This window comes from Notamacropus eugenii, chromosome 5 (assembly GCF_028372415.1).
Source record: "Notamacropus eugenii isolate mMacEug1 chromosome 5, mMacEug1.pri_v2, whole genome shotgun sequence".
Classification (NCBI taxonomy): Eukaryota; Metazoa; Chordata; class Mammalia; order Diprotodontia; family Macropodidae; genus Notamacropus; species Notamacropus eugenii.
Genome location: NC_092876.1, coordinates 171609053 through 171627675, shown reverse-complemented (window position 1 = coordinate 171627675; position 18623 = coordinate 171609053). Strand labels below are relative to the sequence as shown.

At 46.6% G+C, this 18623-nt stretch overlaps 2 protein-coding genes across 6 annotated transcripts; one reads left to right on the top strand and one right to left on the bottom strand.

The window, feature by feature from the left end:
- The first annotated feature begins 370 nt into the window (after positions 1 to 370).
- VSIG2 (V-set and immunoglobulin domain containing 2) lies at positions 371 to 6246 on the top strand. 2 transcript variants are annotated; one of them, XM_072611438.1, is made up of 7 exons: positions 371 to 865; positions 1629 to 1792; positions 2969 to 3176; positions 4295 to 4453; positions 5198 to 5317; positions 5474 to 5538; positions 6044 to 6246. In XM_072611438.1, the coding sequence occupies exons 1-7, from the start codon at positions 805 to 807 to the stop codon at positions 6071 to 6073; spliced, it is 807 nt and encodes a 268-aa protein (XP_072467539.1). In that variant the 5' UTR covers positions 371 to 804; the 3' UTR covers positions 6074 to 6246. The 2 variants fall into 2 exon arrangements, with proteins under 2 accessions (XP_072467539.1, XP_072467538.1); XM_072611437.1 differs by having other exon boundaries at positions 651 to 865; positions 5474 to 5618.
- Positions 5997 to 14854, bottom strand: NRGN (neurogranin). 4 transcript variants are annotated; one of them, XM_072611441.1, is made up of 4 exons: positions 14041 to 14223; positions 8571 to 8797; positions 8233 to 8253; positions 5997 to 7656 (listed from the first exon to the last, which is right to left on the bottom strand). In XM_072611441.1, the coding sequence occupies exons 1-2, from the start codon at positions 14068 to 14070 to the stop codon at positions 8576 to 8578; spliced, it is 252 nt and encodes an 83-aa protein (XP_072467542.1). In that variant the 5' UTR covers positions 14071 to 14223; the 3' UTR covers positions 5997 to 7656; positions 8233 to 8253; positions 8571 to 8575. The 4 variants fall into 4 exon arrangements, with proteins under 4 accessions (XP_072467542.1, XP_072467543.1, XP_072467541.1 ...); XM_072611442.1 differs by having other exon boundaries at positions 14047 to 14220; XM_072611439.1 differs by lacking the exon at positions 14041 to 14223 and adding an exon at positions 14695 to 14852 and having other exon boundaries at positions 6693 to 7656.
- Between the last annotated feature and the right edge of the window lie 3769 nt (positions 14855 to 18623).

The window sequence follows — 18623 nt, the reverse complement described above, 5'->3', positions numbered from 1 at the left end:
TAGATTTCAAGCTGGAAAGGAAGTCTTGAAAGGCTATCTAGTCCAGCCATATCATTTTATAGATGAGGAATCTTAGGTCCAAGACCACAAAGATCATAAGCTTCAGATGTAAGATTTGAATCCAGACCCCCTTACTCCCAAGACAATGCTTTTTTTAGTTGCCATGGAGATATTCATCTAAATTACTTATGTATTTTGAAAATGAGTCAGGAGGAGAAAGAAACTATCTTTTATGGCAGCAGGGGTCACTAAAGGGCTGGGGAGGGCCCAGTGGCTATCCATGTACCAAACAGTGCCAAACGGGCACTATGTCTGTCACACATTACATCCACCAAGATAGTTCAAGAATGGAAAATGTTCATTTATGTGTTAATTTGCATGTAACAATGTTATTATTTCTCAGTGTCAGAATGAATAGGAATCTCCTGAATCTTTCCTCTGGTTTCAGCTCCTACCCTCCTGCAATGAATTTCCCGAGTCCCAGCCCTTATTTTCTCCTTGTTTCCAGCCTCCAATCCTTTACTCCTCATTGTCCTTTATACCTGTTGTTCTGTAGCATATTGAGACTGGGCTTCTTTTTTGTGGACCCAGCATTACCTGGGGTTGATCCCAAATTTGGATTTCCCAAGGTTTTTCTGCTCTCCCCAATGCCTTTCTTTCTAGGTAAAGCACCATTTCCTGAAGGTGCCAGGGCCTCTCCCCCTTGTTTGCTCTTTGTGTTAGTCAGTCCAGTTTACCTCTAGTTACAGTCCTCCTGGTATTCTCCTCCCACAAAGGCTACGCAGAGAACAGCTCAAGGCAGCCATGGCTTGGCTTCCTGGATCCCTACTGTTTTGGACAATGCTGACCCTCATCTACTTGATCGGTGAGGAGCTGGGGGCTATTGGCTGGTAGTGGGTGTTGGAAGCAGTGATTAGAGGGGAAGGGACAATGCAGATTCTGTTAGCTCAACTTCTACAATTCAGGATCACCCCTATGACACCTCCCTTCCCTCATCTGCTTCAGAAGTTGAATAGCTAGAGGGCCCCAGAACTGGGGAAGGATGGTCGCTAAACCAAGGCAATTTTAAAAGAAAGTAGTATGGGGAGAGGTCTCCTGAAAACTGAGGTTAAATGAGGAATGGGTGAAAATGAATGGACTTTTGAGACCCTGAAGGTGGAAGAGACATTTGGGTTGCTGATTTTTAAGGATGGTGGGATTACTGTGGACTTTCATACTCTAAGGCAGACTCACGGGAACAGACAAACACACCCTTATACCTAGCCCAGGCTTGATTTCTTTTACCCACAGACCCAGCCTAGTCACTAGAAACCCCTCCTTTTCTCCCAGAAACCTTTACCTTAGGTTTCAAGGTGGTGTGTGTGTGTGTGTGTGTGTGTGTGTGTGTGTGTGTGTGTGTGTGTGTGTGTGTACACAAAGATTGGGGGAAGGGCCAACAATGACCCAAATGAACTGTTCTGAGAGGTTCTAGACATGAGTCTAGACACTGGATTTACATTGTTTTTGGAAGATGTGTGGGGAGTTTGGATGTAGTACAGGGGTTTGTTTGCCCTGGTCTTCCCTTCCTACTTCCATCCTCCTTGGCCAGGATCTGAAGTCTCCCCCTGTTCCCTTTGGGGTTCTCCCAGCCCCAGGATGCCCTGTGGAAGTGAAAGTGCCAATTGAACCCCTGAGCAAACCTGCTGGTGAGGCCGCAGAGCTGACATGTAGATATTACACATCTGTGGGAGAAAGCTTTGCGCTGAAATGGAGCTTTGTCCAGCCTGGTAATCCCATCTCTTCAGCTGAGACTGTGAGTGTGAACTGGGATTTCTAAAGTCTCCTTGAATGGGATGGGGGTGGAGGGAAGAAGGGAGAGGAAGGCAACTATCCAGTGTAGAGACAGCCTCACAATAATCATTGGGGAAGGGATGTGGGGATATAACTCCTTTGAGTTTACTTAGGCAAAGGGAGAAAGTAGCCTGTAGATATAGGGGTGGGGAAACTGCAGCCTCGAGGCCACATGTGTCCCTCTAGGTCCTCAAGAGGGGCCTTTGACTGAATCCAAACTTCCCAAAACAAATCTTAATAAAATTTGTTCTGTAAAACTTGGACTCAATCAAAAGACCAAACCCAAGGACCTAGAAGGCTACATGTGTCCTCAAGTCTGCAGGTTTCCTACCCCTGTGTCTAGAATATGTGGTCTTCCCACCTTGATCAATTTCCTGTCTGAATGGGAGTCACAAAGAAGACCAAATCATGAATGCTGCTGTTCTACCCCCTCATCTGTCCCTCTTCCCTTCAAAAAAAAAAAAAAAAACGTTTTGAGAATTCCCTACCCCTGGTACCACTTTTCCTGTGACCCAAGGGCACATTTGTTAGCCTTCCCCTACTTTGAGAGAAGTAATCCAGGAACACCCCCCCCCCCCCCAACTCCACCCACTCTAGCATACCTATAGCTTAAAAACCTCTCTCAACATCCAAAGATAATAGAAAGCTAGGAATTTTGCATATTAGCTGTTTCTGTGAGGGGACATGATGGCTGCAAAGTCTCTAATGCTAGTTCCTATTACATCTCCCATGATAGGGGCAGGGCCACTCTACATAGAATTGATAAGTAGAAGTTTATCTCTATAACTATTCACCTTTCCTTTCATGGCCTTTCCCCTGATTAGCTCCATTGCCTTTTATCCACTCTTTTTACCCTAGACATAGGCTTGTACTGCCCCAATCTCCTCCTGTCCTAGAGAAAAGTGAGTCAATGGATTAATTTAAACCAAGCTGTTAGTAACTCAATTTGTATGTTTATCAGGAACATGTCTATTTTAAGACTTCACCTAGAAAGAGAAATCCTTAAGACATTTAATAGCAAAATTTTCATTACTATGGGAGAGAGAGAATCTTGGTTCCTGACTTTTGGAAAGGGGTCACACATGTGATAGCCACAAAAAAGCCATATGTAATCTCCCTTTCTCTGCCATTTCCCAAGATCCTATATTTCACCAATAAGGAGCTATATCTGACGGGTCCCCAGGGAAAGAGGGCCACTCTCCTGCAGAATCCCCCCACTGGAGGGGTAGCCACACTTCGACTGACAGATATTCGATCTTCAGACACTGGAACCTACCTCTGCCAGGTCAACAATCCACCAGACTTCTATAGTAATGGCGTGGGACTGGTCAATCTCACAGTGCTGGGTAAGGATAGGCCATGATCTGGCAGGCTTATGCATACACACATACATACATACACATAAACTAAAGGACAGTTCTCTTCTACTTCCTTCTTCCTCCACTATTTCCTTTAGGATGAGGAGATGAAACTTGAAGTGGAACTTGAATCCAGGGATTCTGATTCTTAGCATGGCTCTTTATCCACTATTTCATAGGCACTATAAACTCAATTCACTCTAAACAAATCATTAACTTCATCATTGCCCTCTTTCCCCTACCCTGCCCAATCACCTCATTTCCTATTTCTGTCAAGAGAACAGAATTATTCTCTTGGTTCAGTCACCTAGTTTTGAAACATGAGAGTCCTGCTTGATCTTTACTCTTCCTTCCTTTCCTTGACTTGCCAAGTCCTGTTGATATTTACCTCCACTTCAACTCTAGAATTCATTTCCTTCTTTCCAGTCACACTATAACCACACTACTTCAGTCCCTCATCACCTTTCACTATTTCAATACTATCTTTAATTCTGTCCCTGCCTCCATTTTTTCCTTTTCACCAATCCATCTTCCACAGAACTTCCAAATTAATATTTGTAAAACAGCTCTTACCACATCACTTCCCTGGTCAAAGGTTTCTAGGGACTACCTATTGCCTCTGTGACAAAATACAAACTCCTGTGTTTGACATTTAAATGTCTTCACAATTTGGCACTCACCTACCTTTCCAGATTTATTACACATTACACCCCTTCAGGTACTCTACACTCTAGCCAAAGAGGCCTATTTAGTGTTTTTCATACAAGATATTCCTTCTCATATTTCTGTTGCCTTTTCTGGACAGAATACACTCCATCCTTCTATCTACCCCTTAGGATCCTTAGCTTCCTTCAAAAGTCAGCTCAAGTACCACCAGCTATATGAAACTTTTTCTGATTCCTTCCAGTTCCCATTTGTGCCTCTCCCTTCCTCCCTCTCCCCCTCTCTCCCCCACCATTATTTTGTATTTGATTATATGTATGTTATTTCCTTATGTTAGTGCCAGGAGAGAATGTAAGTTTCCTTAGGGTCTTTGTTTCAGTATGTAGCAGGTGCTTAATAAATGCCCAATTGATTAGCTCTCACTTAAAACACTTCCTCTGCAGTACCCCCAACCAAGCCCACATGTGGACAAAGCGGGCAGATGTCAGTAGGAGGGGGTGCTGCATTGACCTGCAGTTCTTCAGGGGGTGCCCCCCGTCCTGTGTACACCTGGGTTCGGTTGGGTTCTGCTCCTACACCAGCTCCTGGCAACATGGTACAAGGTATGTGTTTGGGGGAAGGTGAGGTGGAAGAGGGAAAGGAGAGTGGGGTTTTGAGAAATCAATATCGGGATATTGAGAACCTAGAATGGCAATGTCTATCCTTAGGACCACCCAAGAAATCCAGGAATCTATGTGGCCAAAAGTTCTAGCCCTCTTCTTGGGCTCTAGCTGCTTGGAAAATCCTTGATCACCCTTTTATTTGCTACCCTATGCTAGGGGTGGGGAACCTGCAGCCTTGAGACCACACTTAGCCTTCTAGGTCTTCAACTGCTGCCCTTGACTGAATCCAAACTTCACAGAACTCTTGCCTTGCTCACTGTTAAGGGGCAGCATAACATAATGGATAGAAAATTGGACTTTGAGTCAGAAGGAAGTGGGCTCAAATCCTATTTTAGATACTTATTAGCTGTGTGACCCTGGACACTTAACCCCTCTGTGCTTATTTTTCTCATTTTTTAAATGAGAGGGATGGGATTGATGACTGATAAGGTCCCTTCTAACCCTGGATCTATGATGTTATGACTGTTAATGGAAGTAGGGAAGAAGGAGCAGTAGTTGGGAAAATACTGTGGCAGGGCTGGGTATATAAGGGGGCATATAGCACAGTAAAGTCTGACAGGGCAGACAGCTCCTGTAACTTGCACCAATGAACTGCAATCTGCCTTTGAATGCCCAATACCACCCAGTTTTTCTGTGTCCTATGGATGTAGCTCCTCCATCACTTCTCCCCTCTGTTTTTCCTAGATGAAATCTCTGGTCGGCTCATCCTTACCAATCTTTCTCTCACTTCCTCTGGAGTCTATCGATGTGTGGCTACCAATCAGTTAGGCAGTGATTTCTGTGAACTGACCCTTGCAGTGTCTGGTATGGAGATGGGGCTCTGACTTTTTCATCTTGAAAGATACAGGACTGGAGTGGGGAGGCTTGGACTGAGGAATATGTGTTAAAGGTGGGGTTATACCAGATGGCTAACCACCAAGATCTTTCTTTGAGTGTCCTGTGGGTTTTGTGTCTTCTCAGACTCTTCCAAGGGCAGAGTTGCAGGGGCTGTGATAGGTGTCCTCCTGGGCTTGCTGTTCTTGGTGGTAGGTGTATTTTGCCTACTGAAGTTTCAGAAGCAGAGGATTAAGAAGCCAAGGGAGATGTATGGGGGCAATGACCTTAGGTGAGGACGCTGGAGGTGGGAAAAGGAAGGGAAAGGGTGGTATCAGGTTAGGCTATACCAGAGGCAACATTCTTACCACATATTACCCTCCCACGGGATATTTAAGAACCGGTAAGAGTCAAGAAGGGCATCTGAGATGGAGATTTAGCCCAGGAAAACTGAAAGGACACAATAGACTTGAATCGGGGTCAGGAACTGTGGTGTGGATCCCAAACCTGGGGCATTTTCAGACTTGGGAATTGGTCCTGGGGTCATATATCCATATATTGAAGGCAGGGGCCTGAAAGGGAGAAGTTTAGATGAAGCTGAGGTAAGAACTCTCCTTTAGCAACAGGTGTTAATTCCAAAGGTTCAAGGGGAGGGCTGGAAAACAGAAAGGATGATGATCTCTGGTTTTATTTGAGGATTTGTTGCTCTTTCATCAGAGAGGATGCCAATGCTCCAGGGGTTTATGACTCACCTCCTCAGAGAGGTAATTCAGATATTGGGCTACTGGAGAGGTCCCCTTCTGCCAGCACCGTGACCACCACCAAGTCCAAACTCCCCATGGTTGTTTGACCACCTTCTAAGCTCTACTGCCTCTATCCCCAGGGTCTTGAATTTATAATTAAAGTTCCAGTTTTCAGGACATATCTCTGGCTTTTTTCTTTAAGGGGTAAATGAATGTATGACTCCTCCAGGAGATGGAATGACCCTAACTTCTAAGAAGCCTTGAAACCAGCGAGTGAGAGATTATCTAGAAGGGGTGCATGGAGAGTGTGCTCAGGGAGTCAGCCAAATCTGTCTGGATCACTAGTGTCCTGGGTGGATCCCTCCCTCACCTTTTTGGTAGAAGTTTCCAGCCACATTTCGGTATCCAGGCCATATCACTCACAAACTGTTGAGCTGTGTCACTTAAATCTTTCTGACTTTCAGTTTCCTTATCTGTAAAATGGGGATACTTGTACTACCTTTCTTGCAGGGCTGTCAGTAAAGTTCTTTGTACTTTTTAAAGTTCTAAGTCCGACTGGGGCTAGTCCAGTCCAAGGCCTTTCTGTAAATCCATCCCAACCCCTTCTCGAGGATAGCCCGGAACACTTGGACATTCCTCTTTATTGTTCACATTCCAACCCAGAGCGGTCACATGCACACACGAAAATTTAAAAACCCTTCTGCCGCAGCCCCTGGAGCCTGGCTGGGGGCTGGGCGGACAGGGCAGGGCAGGGGGCGGGGCAGCTTCTGACTCCCCCCACATCGCCTCTCAAACACCTCGGCCTAGGAGTTTGCATAACAAGAAGAAAGTTGGAGAGGTGGTCCCGGGATGCGCAGCAGTCGAGGCAAGGGGCATAGATAGGGCTGTAGAATGGGCTCAGGATTGGGAGATAACAGGCAGGTGTGGGACTGGGCGTGCAATCACCGTCACTTCAGGGGGCCTCTGGAATGGGAACCCGGTCCCCCCCACCAGAATTGGATCGCGCCCAGAAGGAAAGGGCTCCAGCACCCCCAAAAGCCTCCCCTCACCCCGAGTGTGTAAACTGGAGACTGCCTGTGGAGGAGCAGAAGGCCCAAAGTCTTGGAGCTTGGGTGGGCTGGGTGGGGATGGTTACAGTAGCACAGTGAAAAGGGGTGGGGGCAGGCGTACCCCTTGGCTTCCCTCAGAAATAAACAGGATTTCTTTAGGGGGAGCACACACACAGAGGGACTACTTGGGGGCGCCCTCAGCAATCCGCCGAGAGAGCGAAGTGGAGCTAAGCAAAGTTGGTGGTGAGTTCATGCAGGGCGGGTGCGCTGCGGAGGTGGAGTGGGTTAGGCAAAATGAGGAGATGGAGGAAAGGAGGGCAGACAAAGGAGAGGGGTAAAGAAGATAGGGAAATCAGGTCCTTTTTCAGACTGGCGAACAGGTAGAGTGACTCCGGAATGGAGCCGGCCCGAGGGGGAGGGTCTCCCGGTGGCGTGTGGGCTCCTGAGGCTGGCAGAAGAGGTGGGGGAAGGAGTCACAAACATTGCAGGGAAGTCTTGTCTCTTCGAAGGGGACATGGCATCCATCTTACCTAGGGAACTGCGGAGGGGAGAAGCTCTGAACGTCATCCTCTTCTCTCCCCTTCACTTGAACCCACTCCTAACCCCGGCGGGGGTCAGAAACCAGCGCTCTCTCCCCTCTTCCTGCTCCCCCGCTAAGATGCCAAGAAGATTGACCTCGGAGAAGGGTGCCTGGGACTTCCACTTATTTAGAAACTGCTCCCCGCCCCCCAGTCACTGAACTGAAATGACCTCCCCAAGGGTGTCTATGTGCGAAAGAAATTGCGCATGTTTGGATCGCTGTGTATGCCTGTGGCTCCAAGTGCCTAACTCGATTTGTACATTTTTGTCCCGGTGTGCATGCTGTCCCTGTCTGGGTCGTCGACTCAGGTTTTACGGGATCCCCTTCCTCCAACCATCGCCTCTTACTTCCCAATCCCACCCCCACCTCCCCCACAGCAGCAGGTGGTATCTCCTAGCCTTGGAATTGGAGAGAAGGGAAAGGAAGGATTTGACACCTCCCACGGACAGACGCCCCATCCCAACAAAGATACTCATGCACCCGGGCTGATACTAGCGCAAACTCTTGTCCCCTCCCGAGTAACACAATAATTACCTTAGAAAACAATCAGTTCACCTTCAGTCGGGGGGCGAGCAATGAGAGGCAGAGTAGGAAAAACAGGTGAAGAGGTGAGCTTAGCGAATCCACAGGTCCTTCCCGCCCCCCCCCCCCCCCCCACTCCCGATGCAGTCGGTCACCTGGGCTAGGGACTTCGCTTCCCAGGCTGTCTCCCGCCCCCCAGCACAATTATCCGCTCTGCTCTTAAGACCTCCGAGTGAAAGGGTCCCCGGAAGGAGATTTCCTAATGCTTGGAGGACTGAAGTCGAGGGAATACTATTGCCGGGAAAATTGGGAAAGGGATCTGAGGATAGATAGTGACACTCAGCCCTTACCTGGCTTAGTCTCCGCTGGGGCCGCCTCCCGCGCCCCCCCGAGCGCCCCCAGAGCCGCCTGCCCCGCCGGGGCCTGGGCCCTTCCGTGCTCGCTCCCCACTTTTGATCTTCTTCCGAGCCATGTGGCCTCGGAAACTCGCCTGGATTTTGGCAGCTGCCGCGTTGGCGTCAGGATCGTCCAAAGGGATGTCCAAGATGTCATCATCCGGCTTGGAACAAGCGCTCTCCTGGGGAATTGAGGAGGAAAAGAGGATTGTGTTTGAATGGGGTGAGGTTGGGGGTTATAGGAATAAAAAGAGACTGCAGCAGGATGTTAGAAAAACTGGGGTTGGAGACACCAGGAAACAAAGGGTTTGAGGTGACAGGGCTTGCTAGAGACTTGGGAAGGGACGTTCTTGAGGTAAACTGAGTCAAGGTATTTGGGGAGGTTGAACTGCAAACAAGAATAGATGAGGAAGAAAGGGAGGCTAGCATAGGAAAGACAGTAGCTGTATACCGGGGACAGAGACCTGGATGGAGAATAGTCCTTAAGAGACGGGAGAGCGCCCTGAGCCTCACTGACCACAGCCACACCGTAGCAGGAAAGGAAACCCTAGGCTCGGGGCTGGAAAAACTGCCAGTAGGAGTTAGGAGACGGGGGAGGAGCTGGACAGCCAGCCAGAATATGGAGAAGCAGAAACAACAGGAAACGGAGGCAGGGAACATAGCTCCCCCTCCCGGTTCTGGTCCCCCCCAAGATCCATTTGATCAGAGACTAGATCTAGATCAGAGCAACCCACACCCCATCCAGAACTCCCAACTTCAACGCTTCTCTGGGAGTATACTTTTGTTAGCTGTAAGAGAGAGGGGTTGGACTACCTATCTGAAATATCTTACAGCTATAAGGGATCCAGGTTAGAGAATTCGGTACTGCAAAGAAGAATCAGCAGCATTTTCCTTATTTGGAGGCTAGATGTGATGAGGGGGGTCTTGTCAGAGAAGCCATTTGAAAGAAGCATTTTGTACTAATAAGTCAAATGCTTCTACAGCAGCAACAATAAATAGGAGCTGGATTCTCCACATCTTTCAGTCAATTATGTCACTGTAAAAATAGAATCTGCTGTGGAATACCCTGGAAAATTTACCAGTTTTTTTTCATTCTTTCATCAACAATGCTTTCCACGATCATATAGATTTTCATAAAAATTTTGTAAAGATGTGAAAGTAGGCATATAGGTCAATTTTTATTGGTGAGAGTAGGTTGCTAGTATTACTAATTGTAAAGGAGAAATTGCTGAGAGACTGTCCGCAGAGAGACATATGACCTGGAAAAGAGGTGGACTGGTTCATTAGCAAGGTCAAGGGATAACTGAAAAACAGCCCACACACTCCAGTGGTATAGAGAGAATGTCAAGAGATCTAGAGAAAAACCTCCACCATAGTGGTCAAAGGATCCTCATCCTTCCCCTCCCCCTTCCTCCTCATCAAATATTAATAGGACATGGACAACAGCAGATCAGAATGAGAAGATGGGATGCAATGTGCTTTAATGAAGGGAGTACACAACTGGTGAGATTGCAGATAGACTGAAGTGGGGATTACATGGGCTCACACAGATTTAGAGCCAACCAGGTTCACAGCATCTCAAGGAGTCTGAGTATCTCAGCTATAGCCAACAGGAATGAGACCCCTAGATTTAGAGGTTTCCTTCTACTACCTTCCTTTCCTACCCAGACTGCTCCTCCTCCAGAGACCAAAAAAAAAAAAAAAAAAAAAAGAGGAGACAGTTTATAAGTCCAGATGGGAAAAGAAGCAGAGGAAAAGACTCATTTCCACCTACTAAGGGGAAGAAGGAAATACAAACTGGAGCAGAAAGATCTTTCTATGGTGTGTGTATGGGAGAATGAATCAGGGACAACATAAAATGTGAATAAACTGAACCACAATGCTAGATTAAGCAAGCTTAAAAAGAGGTTCTTAATCTGCAGTCTGAGGATAGATTTCAGGAAGTCCATGAACTTGGATGGAGAAAAAAAAAATTACATTTTATTTTAACTAATTTTTTTGTTTTCTTGGTAATCTTATGTATTTTAATTTATTCATTTAAAAACATTATTCTGAGGAGTCCAGAGGCTTTGACAGATTGCCAAAGAGATCTATGGCACTCAAAAAAGATTACCCCAAGTCTAAGGCTACTCTGGCCTCCAAAGGCAGGGGAATACCACATAGACTCATGTCCTTCCTGGCATGGCTAGGGGAGGTGAGAGAAAGGTATTAATCACATCATTAGTTTGGGATCCAGAATAGATTGGAGGTTCATTCCCTCTCAGAATTAGTTTTATTTTGAAGTATTTAAGTTAGGTTCTGATCCTCATTTTTAGCAACCTTCTTCCAGTTTCTTAAAGATTTCCAATGGTGACCTTGTTTCTCCTACTGTTTTAGAGGTAGGGGTAAGTTGTTGGACATGTGACCACTGGAACAATTTTTACCCATTTCCAGTTCTGAGGGTATGAGTTATCAAGCCCCCAGGTTCTATGTTGTGTTATATTTGTCCCAAGTCTTCTGAGAAAAAGTAAAAAGAAACCTCAGGCAAAACTTATTGGATTTGAAGACTGCCTTCCCATGGTTCCTCTTAGACGAGGGAATTGGGCATGTGTATTTGAGACTGAAGGGTTAGAGAATGATCCCCCAGAGCAGAAAAGAAACAAAATAAGCCACAGTAGTGGGGGGAAGGAGGAGATAAGATAGGCATGCACCTATTCCTTCTCTGGAGTTTTAGCTGACCACTTCTTTAGGGACTGGTTGACCTGGCTGTTAGGGATTTGGGCAACACCAGTTTAAATCCTGTATACTTGAGTCTAATTTAGCAAAACATGATCAATACTAACTCTCACTTCTGAAATATACTTATCATGCTCCTTCCCCCATCCTCAGCCCCTTTTCTGGGCCTACAACTATCTTGGAGTCTTTTTGAATAGTATATAAGTTTTTCCCTCATTTGTTGTCTCAATGGAGTGTCCCTGTCTTAACTGAAAAGCTACAGTGGTGACAACATCCTCCTATCTTCTCTGGTCTAGAACAATTCACTGCTTTCTAAGCTTACCCTTTTCCTTCCTTAGATCCCTAGGACTCAGGTCCCCCTCCCCACCCCAACCTCAAGTGGTTGTTGTGCTCCAGAGCTGGACAGACACTGATCACCACTAGTTCCAGTCTCTAGAACCCCAGCAGTTAAGGGAGAGTGAGGGGGGGAGGAGAGGGGAGAGAGAGATCGAGAGAGAGAGAGAGAGAGAGAGAGAGAGAGCTTGAGAGAGAGAGAGAGAGAGAGATCGAGAGAGATCCTTTGCCAGAAGGATTGATGCCAAACTTGAATCCATCATGGCTGCATTCAGATTGAAAACTTGCAACAAGAAAAAGCTCTCCCTCTACCTCACCTACTCTTAGCACTTCCTTTCAGTCTTCAAAGACCAGCCAGCCCAGTAGAGAAAGGAAAGAAGGAAAGGCAAGGGTCTCAATTCCAGGGTTGGTTCAGAGGCTATGATTCTGTGGCTTCATTTGGACCACCTCGGTTTTACTTAGCAGAATATAGGGAAAGAGGGAGGTAGTTGGAAGGGAAGAAGGGTAGAAGTTGGGAGGTATTCTGCACATTTTCATGTGAAGTGAATAGTAAGCAAAACAGAAAACTCTGGAAATTAAGACCTATAATAATTTCATCAACAGAGAGGCACACTTCCCCATTTACCCTCTTTGCTATTGGAGTCTGCCCTTTCTATCCTCACATCTTTTTATTCCTATCTAAAGCAGGGCTGGGCCTTGTCCCAAATTCTACCGTCAGAATCAGTAGGAAATTGTGCAAGTAACAGGACAGGGAGAGAAGAAGGACAACAAGGTGGGATAAGACTCAGGTTGAGAATGAATAGAATTAGGCAGCTTAGAGACCTTTTGGTCCAATTTTCTCATTTTACAGATGAGAAATATGGGCCCACGGAAGTACTGTGACTTGTCCCTGTTTAGAAACCCAGTCAGTGGCAGATCTGGTACTTGAACCCAAATATCGCAATTCCAATCCTATTCACATATGGCTTAGTTTTAAATGCCCAAGATGTCCTATATGGCTTCTCTTGCCTATTCCAGTTCCTGTTTGGGATTCAACAGTGATCTCTTAACAACTAAATCTCCTGTGAATCTTACTAAGGAATTTTCTGAAGTATGAGGGATGGGACAGAAATTAACCACCTTTATTTTCTAGAGTTCAACTATACTTGCACCCTTCAGCCCCCATCTCCTTCCCTGCCCCACCCTGTGACCTGTGTCCACATTTCCCTTTACCAGAGCAGTAGCAAGGCTAACTCACCACTCACAATCTTCTAACCTCATTAATTCATCCTGTTTGCCTGACAAACCTAGGAAGATAGAAGATGCAAGGAGGAACCCAGAGAAGGGGAATCCCCCTGATGTAGGGGTATGTATTTATGTATATATGTGGGGGGGAAGGGGGAAGGGAAGAGGTGATCCAGTCTTTTTAAATTTCCAAGGCATTGGGCTGTAGGAATGACTGTGTATTGAGGAGAGTCCCTAATTTCTCTCAGTGAACTCCTCTTGCCTTCATTAAAATTCTTCCCAGAAAGGGCTCTATTCTTGGACTTCTCTGTCTATAGGGGACAATTTAGGTAGCATCCCCTGGGGATCCCAGTTGCTGAGAAGATAAAGCCAAAACTCTAGTTACCCAGAGGAGTAAGGTTATATGGAAGAGAGGTTCATTTAGGCAACAGATCAGTGTTGTCCCTGGAGTCATGAAGATTTGATTTAAAATACTGCCTCAGATACTTAGCTGTGCAAATCACTCTAATCTCTCTCAGCCTCGGTTTCCTTATCTGTAAAGGGGGATAATAGTGCCTACACAACAGGGTTGTTGTGAGGATCAATAAAATATGTGTAAAGCACTTTGTAAACCTTATAAATACTGCATAAATTCTAAATATTATAACATTCCTCTTCCATGACTAAAATTCTTTGGTTTTGGCCTCCGTACTCTTTGTTCTTACCTTTCAGCTCATTTTACTGTTAAGGAAGTCTTAATCTTTTCCAAAAATCCTTCCCCTCCCTCCCTCCCTTCTCCACTCCTCTTAGCTCCCAGCGTTACTCCTAAGAGATGGGCAGTGGGGCTTGCCACTTGTTAGTGGCAGAGTCCCTTTATACAACACTCAGAGGCTTAAAGTCATCTTCTGGGCAAACAACATCTATTCACCCAAAGCCTTTCTTCCCTTCCTCCTCCAAATCCTACCTCACCTAAAAACTCTTCCCTGCTTTCCTCAATTTCCTTCTCTCCCCCTTCTGGTGATCTCGCTGAATTGGACCACTCCTCCCACATTGAACCTTCTCTCCCCACTGTCTGATCTGTCTTGAGTGACTGAGGCCCTGAGCCCATAATCTTCCCAAGGGAGCAATTCTGCTGATTTAGACTAACGAAAAGGTGTGACTAAAGTAAGATTACCCACACCGTTCCTAGGGCAGCTAGACACATTCTTCTTTGCTACGTTCTGATTTCTTCTGTGGGTGGGTGATAAATGACAGATATTTCCTTCCCTCGCCTGCAGAGACCTCTGGAGGTCATCTCCTCCAATCCCCGCACCTTGCCTGAAGCAGAAGAGGGGGAGGGCAGAGGAGCTAGAACGCTCATCCAGATTGCTTCTTGTCCAAGATCAGTATTAACCAATTCACTGATTACCCCCACCCTGGGCATTGTTAGACTCCTGGGAGATTGGCAGTAGGTGGAGACTGGACTCGATCCACCACCACCTGCTGGTTCTCGGGAAGCGCCTCCGGACAGTCTACCTCTGTCCTGTCCCTGTAAAGACTGTCTGTTCCGCCGGGTCAACTCCAACCACGAAACGAGCAGAATGGTTCGGGTTCTACCCCCAACTGCTGTCTCCGGGGGATCGTTCCTAGGGTTCGGAAGCCCAGAGGACGCCCCCCGCCCCCACCGCCTCGTCTTTTTCCTCCAAGCAGCTCCTCTTTTCCCTTAGCTGACGTCTCAATTCCCTCCCTGGGCTCGCCCACCCCCATCTCCCCCATGCCGTCTTAGGATACTTCGGGGGTCCCCGGACTAGCACCCCGAGACCCCTCCTCTGGCGGTCCTCGTATTTACCGTGCAGCAGTCCATCCCGGCCGCAGGGCTGGGCGGGGCAGGGGGCGGGGGCAGGGGCGGTGAGCGGTCCGACGCGCTTCTGGGACTCGGGTTTCGCTGGCTCAGTGCAAAATCCGCTCCCGAGTCTATTCCTCTCTCTCCCGCGCTCGGGACTGCTCTGGGATGTAACCTGAAGCCCACAGGAGGGGAGCCAATCAAGAGGAGTCTCAACTTGAGTGGGCGGAGGAGAGGCGAGGCTACGCTTTGAGGCTCCGCCCCCTTTGTGCCCTCTTTTCCCCCCTCCCTCCCACCCCCACCAGCGGCAGCCCCAGCCCCTCCACCTACACACCTTCCTCTATTCCTCCTACACACCTACAGCCTCCCAAACTCCCACAGAATAGTCCCCACCATCTCCGCTCCCCAACACAACAGTGACAGACAGGGAGTAAGGGAAACAGAAGAACACCCCCGACCTCTCAGAGGCTTCTTTCTGGACACAGGTATCTTAGTCCCGTTACCCGAGGCTCCAGCTCTTGGAGCGAGATCCCCCCCTTCCGTTTTTCCTCACTTAGAAATGTGCCTCCCCAGTCCTTTCTTCCATCTTCCCCATTCTCAGTCGAGTCTCCAAAGTAAACATACACATAGATCTCCCCCAAATATCGGAAGCTCATCTCTTCACATTCAGTACATCGCAGATGCAATCATCCTGCAAGTGATGGACACACACACACGAAACCAACCTGCAAACCTGTGATACACACACTGCTGGGTACTGCATAGTACACTTTACAAATACGCATCATGTATACCTGTTTGTAAGAAGCAGTCTTCAAGAACCATCTTCCTATTATCCCTTGCATCTCCTTAGAGAGCTGTCCTCCTAAAATCTGTTCACTGTCTCCTACCCCTTGCTGTGGGGTAAATTCCTTCAAGGTTGGAAGACTCTTCTGCTCTCAGATACACACCTGTCCCTGCCCTTCTCTGTTCATCTGGAGAAGAAAATCATCGAAATCTCAAGTACAATAGATCATCAGGATTCTAGTTATCTCTCTGTGGGGTCATGTAAGTGCTAAGGGAGACAATTCAGGTACCCTGAAAGGCTGGGAGAGGGGAGTTGTCGGGGAAATCCACATAGGAAGGAAAGTTTTATGTCTTGGACCTTAAAGCTTTCCCTTTCAGAAATGCAGGGCTAGTAATGATTCTGGATATTATAAGAATAAGGATAAGGTATTTATGAAAAAAATGAAAAATTCTACATCAAGAACCTAGGGGAGGGAAAGAGAATTGCTGATAGGGGAGTTCAGGGAAGAAAGATGGGTGATAGAGTTCTGGAGATGCCTTGTAATTAAGCCCATTTAGGGCTGGTGAAGGATGGGCTGGTGAAAAAACATAGGTTGGTTCCTTTATCTGAAAGGTAGTTCAAAAGTTCTTGAGACCAAAGGGGAAGACAGGAAAATCTAATTGTTGGCAAGGGTGGGGAGAGATTTAACTAGTTTGGTTCTCCAGAGCTTAATTGATGCTGGGTTTCTAAAGTTTTAGGGCCATGGAAGTCTCCCCTCAATTTATTGAAGGCCCACCCATGTTGGTGAGAATTCAATCAATTGCTGGTACAAAATACCATTTTCTGACTCTAATAAATCATAACTTGCCTCAAGAGCTTAAGTCTCTTACCTCATCGATTGGGAGTATAGATGGCCTTAGACTGGATAACCGCCCCCGCCCCCCCCCCCCCCCCCCCCCCCGCATGGACTCTATTGCTAGGGTCCTGTGGGAATGGATGGGGAAGTGGGAAGGTGGGGATCAGGCCCAATCTCTATGCTTCTCTCTTCCTAATTTAGAACTGAGGAGTTTTGGGATTTGGTGAGTTTGCAGTAAAGTCTCCCAAGTTGCTAGGCAACCTCCCTCTGCAGGCTGTGCTGCCTCCTGGTCCTTCCTCCTGCTGGTCAGAGATGGTGAGGGGGTGTCTTTGCTGTGAATCCCCTCTCCCAAACCCAATACCTGTAGCACTATCCCTTATCCCTACATAAATATTGTGGTGTTTTGGCGGGGGGAATGGTCTCTCTAGAAGGTCCCAAGCCTACAGGAGAGTGGATATTGTGGCAGCTGCCAGTCCTAGTGACACAATCAACACCACAGCAACAGCCCACTTCATGTACCCACGCTATACTGGTCATGGTTCCTGCCCTGGGGGATGGGATGTCTCTAAGATGGGACTAGACAGGGCAGAAGATATACATTTACAAAGAGATAGACACAGATATTCTTCCTCCCACACCCATGGACACATACATAGATGCAGAGACACAGGCAGACACAGACCATTGCATAAATGTGCATAAAGAGTCATGGACACTGCAATTATATTAATACATTTACGAATGCAAAGATGCAAAACTGAATAAGGATATCTGGTGTCTCATATATACCCCTGCTGAGGTCAAATACGTCCTCTGCAAAGGAGAGCCTTCTCTTAACTAGATGGACAGAATCTATAATTAAATGAAAAGCATTTATTAGGTACCTACTATGTGCCAAGAATTGTACTAGTCACTGAGGATTCAGAGACAAAAATTAAACCTTTTTTTTTTTTTTTTTTTGCACTGAAGGTCTTCACAGTCTAATAGGAATGAGGGTAGGGTGGAGAGAGGGACACAGGTACACAGATACATAAATTTTAAAAAATAAAAAAGTGATTTGGGGGATCAGGAAAAGCCGCATGTAGGAAGTAGCACTTGATCTGGGGCCTGAAGAGAGAGGAAGGATTTCAAAGAAGCAAAGAAGGACAATATTCCAGACATAGAGGAAAGGTATGAAGGTGGGAGCTGGAATGTTATGTACAAGGGGGAGCAAGTTGGCCAGATTGGCTGGAATATAGAATTCATGAGGGGGAATGGTGTGAAATAATTCTATAAAAGTATGTTGGAGCTAGATTGGGAAGGGCTTTAAAAAGCCAGACAATGGTCAGGGGCAGGGAAGGAAACAAGTATTAGATACCTACTATGTGCCAGATACTTGCTAAGTGCTTTACAAATATTACCTAATTTCATCTTCATAATAGTCCTAGGTGGTAGATGACCCCCATTTTACAGATAAACAAACTGAGGTGGATAAAGGTTAAGTGACTTCTCCCGGGTCAGATAGCTAGTAAGTGTATGAGACTGAATTTGAAATCAGGTCTTCCTGACTCCACTCCAAGCACTCTTTCCACAGAAGGGCTTATATTTTCTATTAGAGAATAGGGTGTCAATGAAGCTTGAGTAGGTGAGTGGCATGGTCACCCTTATGCTTTAGTAATACCAATATGGCATGGAAGATGGATCAGAAGATGGAGATGGAAACACAAATTAGGAGGCTCTTATAATAGCTCAGGTGAGAGGTGACGAGGGCTGGAACCAAGGTAGCTGAGATATAGTTGGAGAGAAGGGAGTAGATGCTAGAGATTTGATAGTAGAATTGACAATACTTGGCAACCAGTCGGATATGGCTTAGTGAAGGAGGATGAAAAATCAAGGATGATGCTTAAATTGAGCACTGGAGTGACGGCAAGATAGTGGTTCCCTTGACAAAAATAGGGAATTAGGAAGGGGGAGGGCTTTGAGGGTGAAAATAATGAGTTCTGCTCAGGACATGTTGAGTTTGAGATGCCTACAATACATCCAGGTGGAAATGTCTAACAGCCAGTTGGTGATATGGGCCAAGAGTTTAGGAGAGAGAGATGAAGTTTAGATATGTAGATCTGGGAATCATCAGTATGTAGGTGATAATTGGACTCATGGGAATCAATGAAATCATCAAGGGAAAAGTGTAGAGAGAGAATAAATGAGATCCTTAGAAGGAACCCTGGGGTACATAGAGGATGGGTCCTCCATTGTAAGGAGACCAAAAAGTCAGATAGATAAGAAGGGAACCATGGAAGAAGAGTCATCAAAACCTAGGGAGCTTTGAACAAT

Excerpts from the sequence above, each read along its gene's own strand:
- NRGN (XM_072611441.1), bottom strand. The coding sequence starts at position 14,070 with ATGTGTCTAGCTGCCCTAGGAACGGTGTGG. Across the intron at positions 8,798-14,040 it reads CTGCCCTAGGAACGGTGTGG|GAGAGCGCTTGTTCCAAGCC; the intron begins GTAATCTTACTT and ends TCAATTCCCCAG.
- VSIG2 (XM_072611437.1), top strand. The coding sequence starts at position 805 with ATGGCTTGGCTTCCTGGATCCCTACTGTTTTGGACAATGCTGACCCTC. Across the intron at positions 3,177-4,294 it reads GGTCAATCTCACAGTGCTGG|TACCCCCAACCAAGCCCACA; the intron begins GTAAGGATAGGC and ends CTTCCTCTGCAG. Across the intron at positions 5,318-5,473 it reads ACTGACCCTTGCAGTGTCTG|ACTCTTCCAAGGGCAGAGTT; the intron begins GTATGGAGATGG and ends GTGTCTTCTCAG.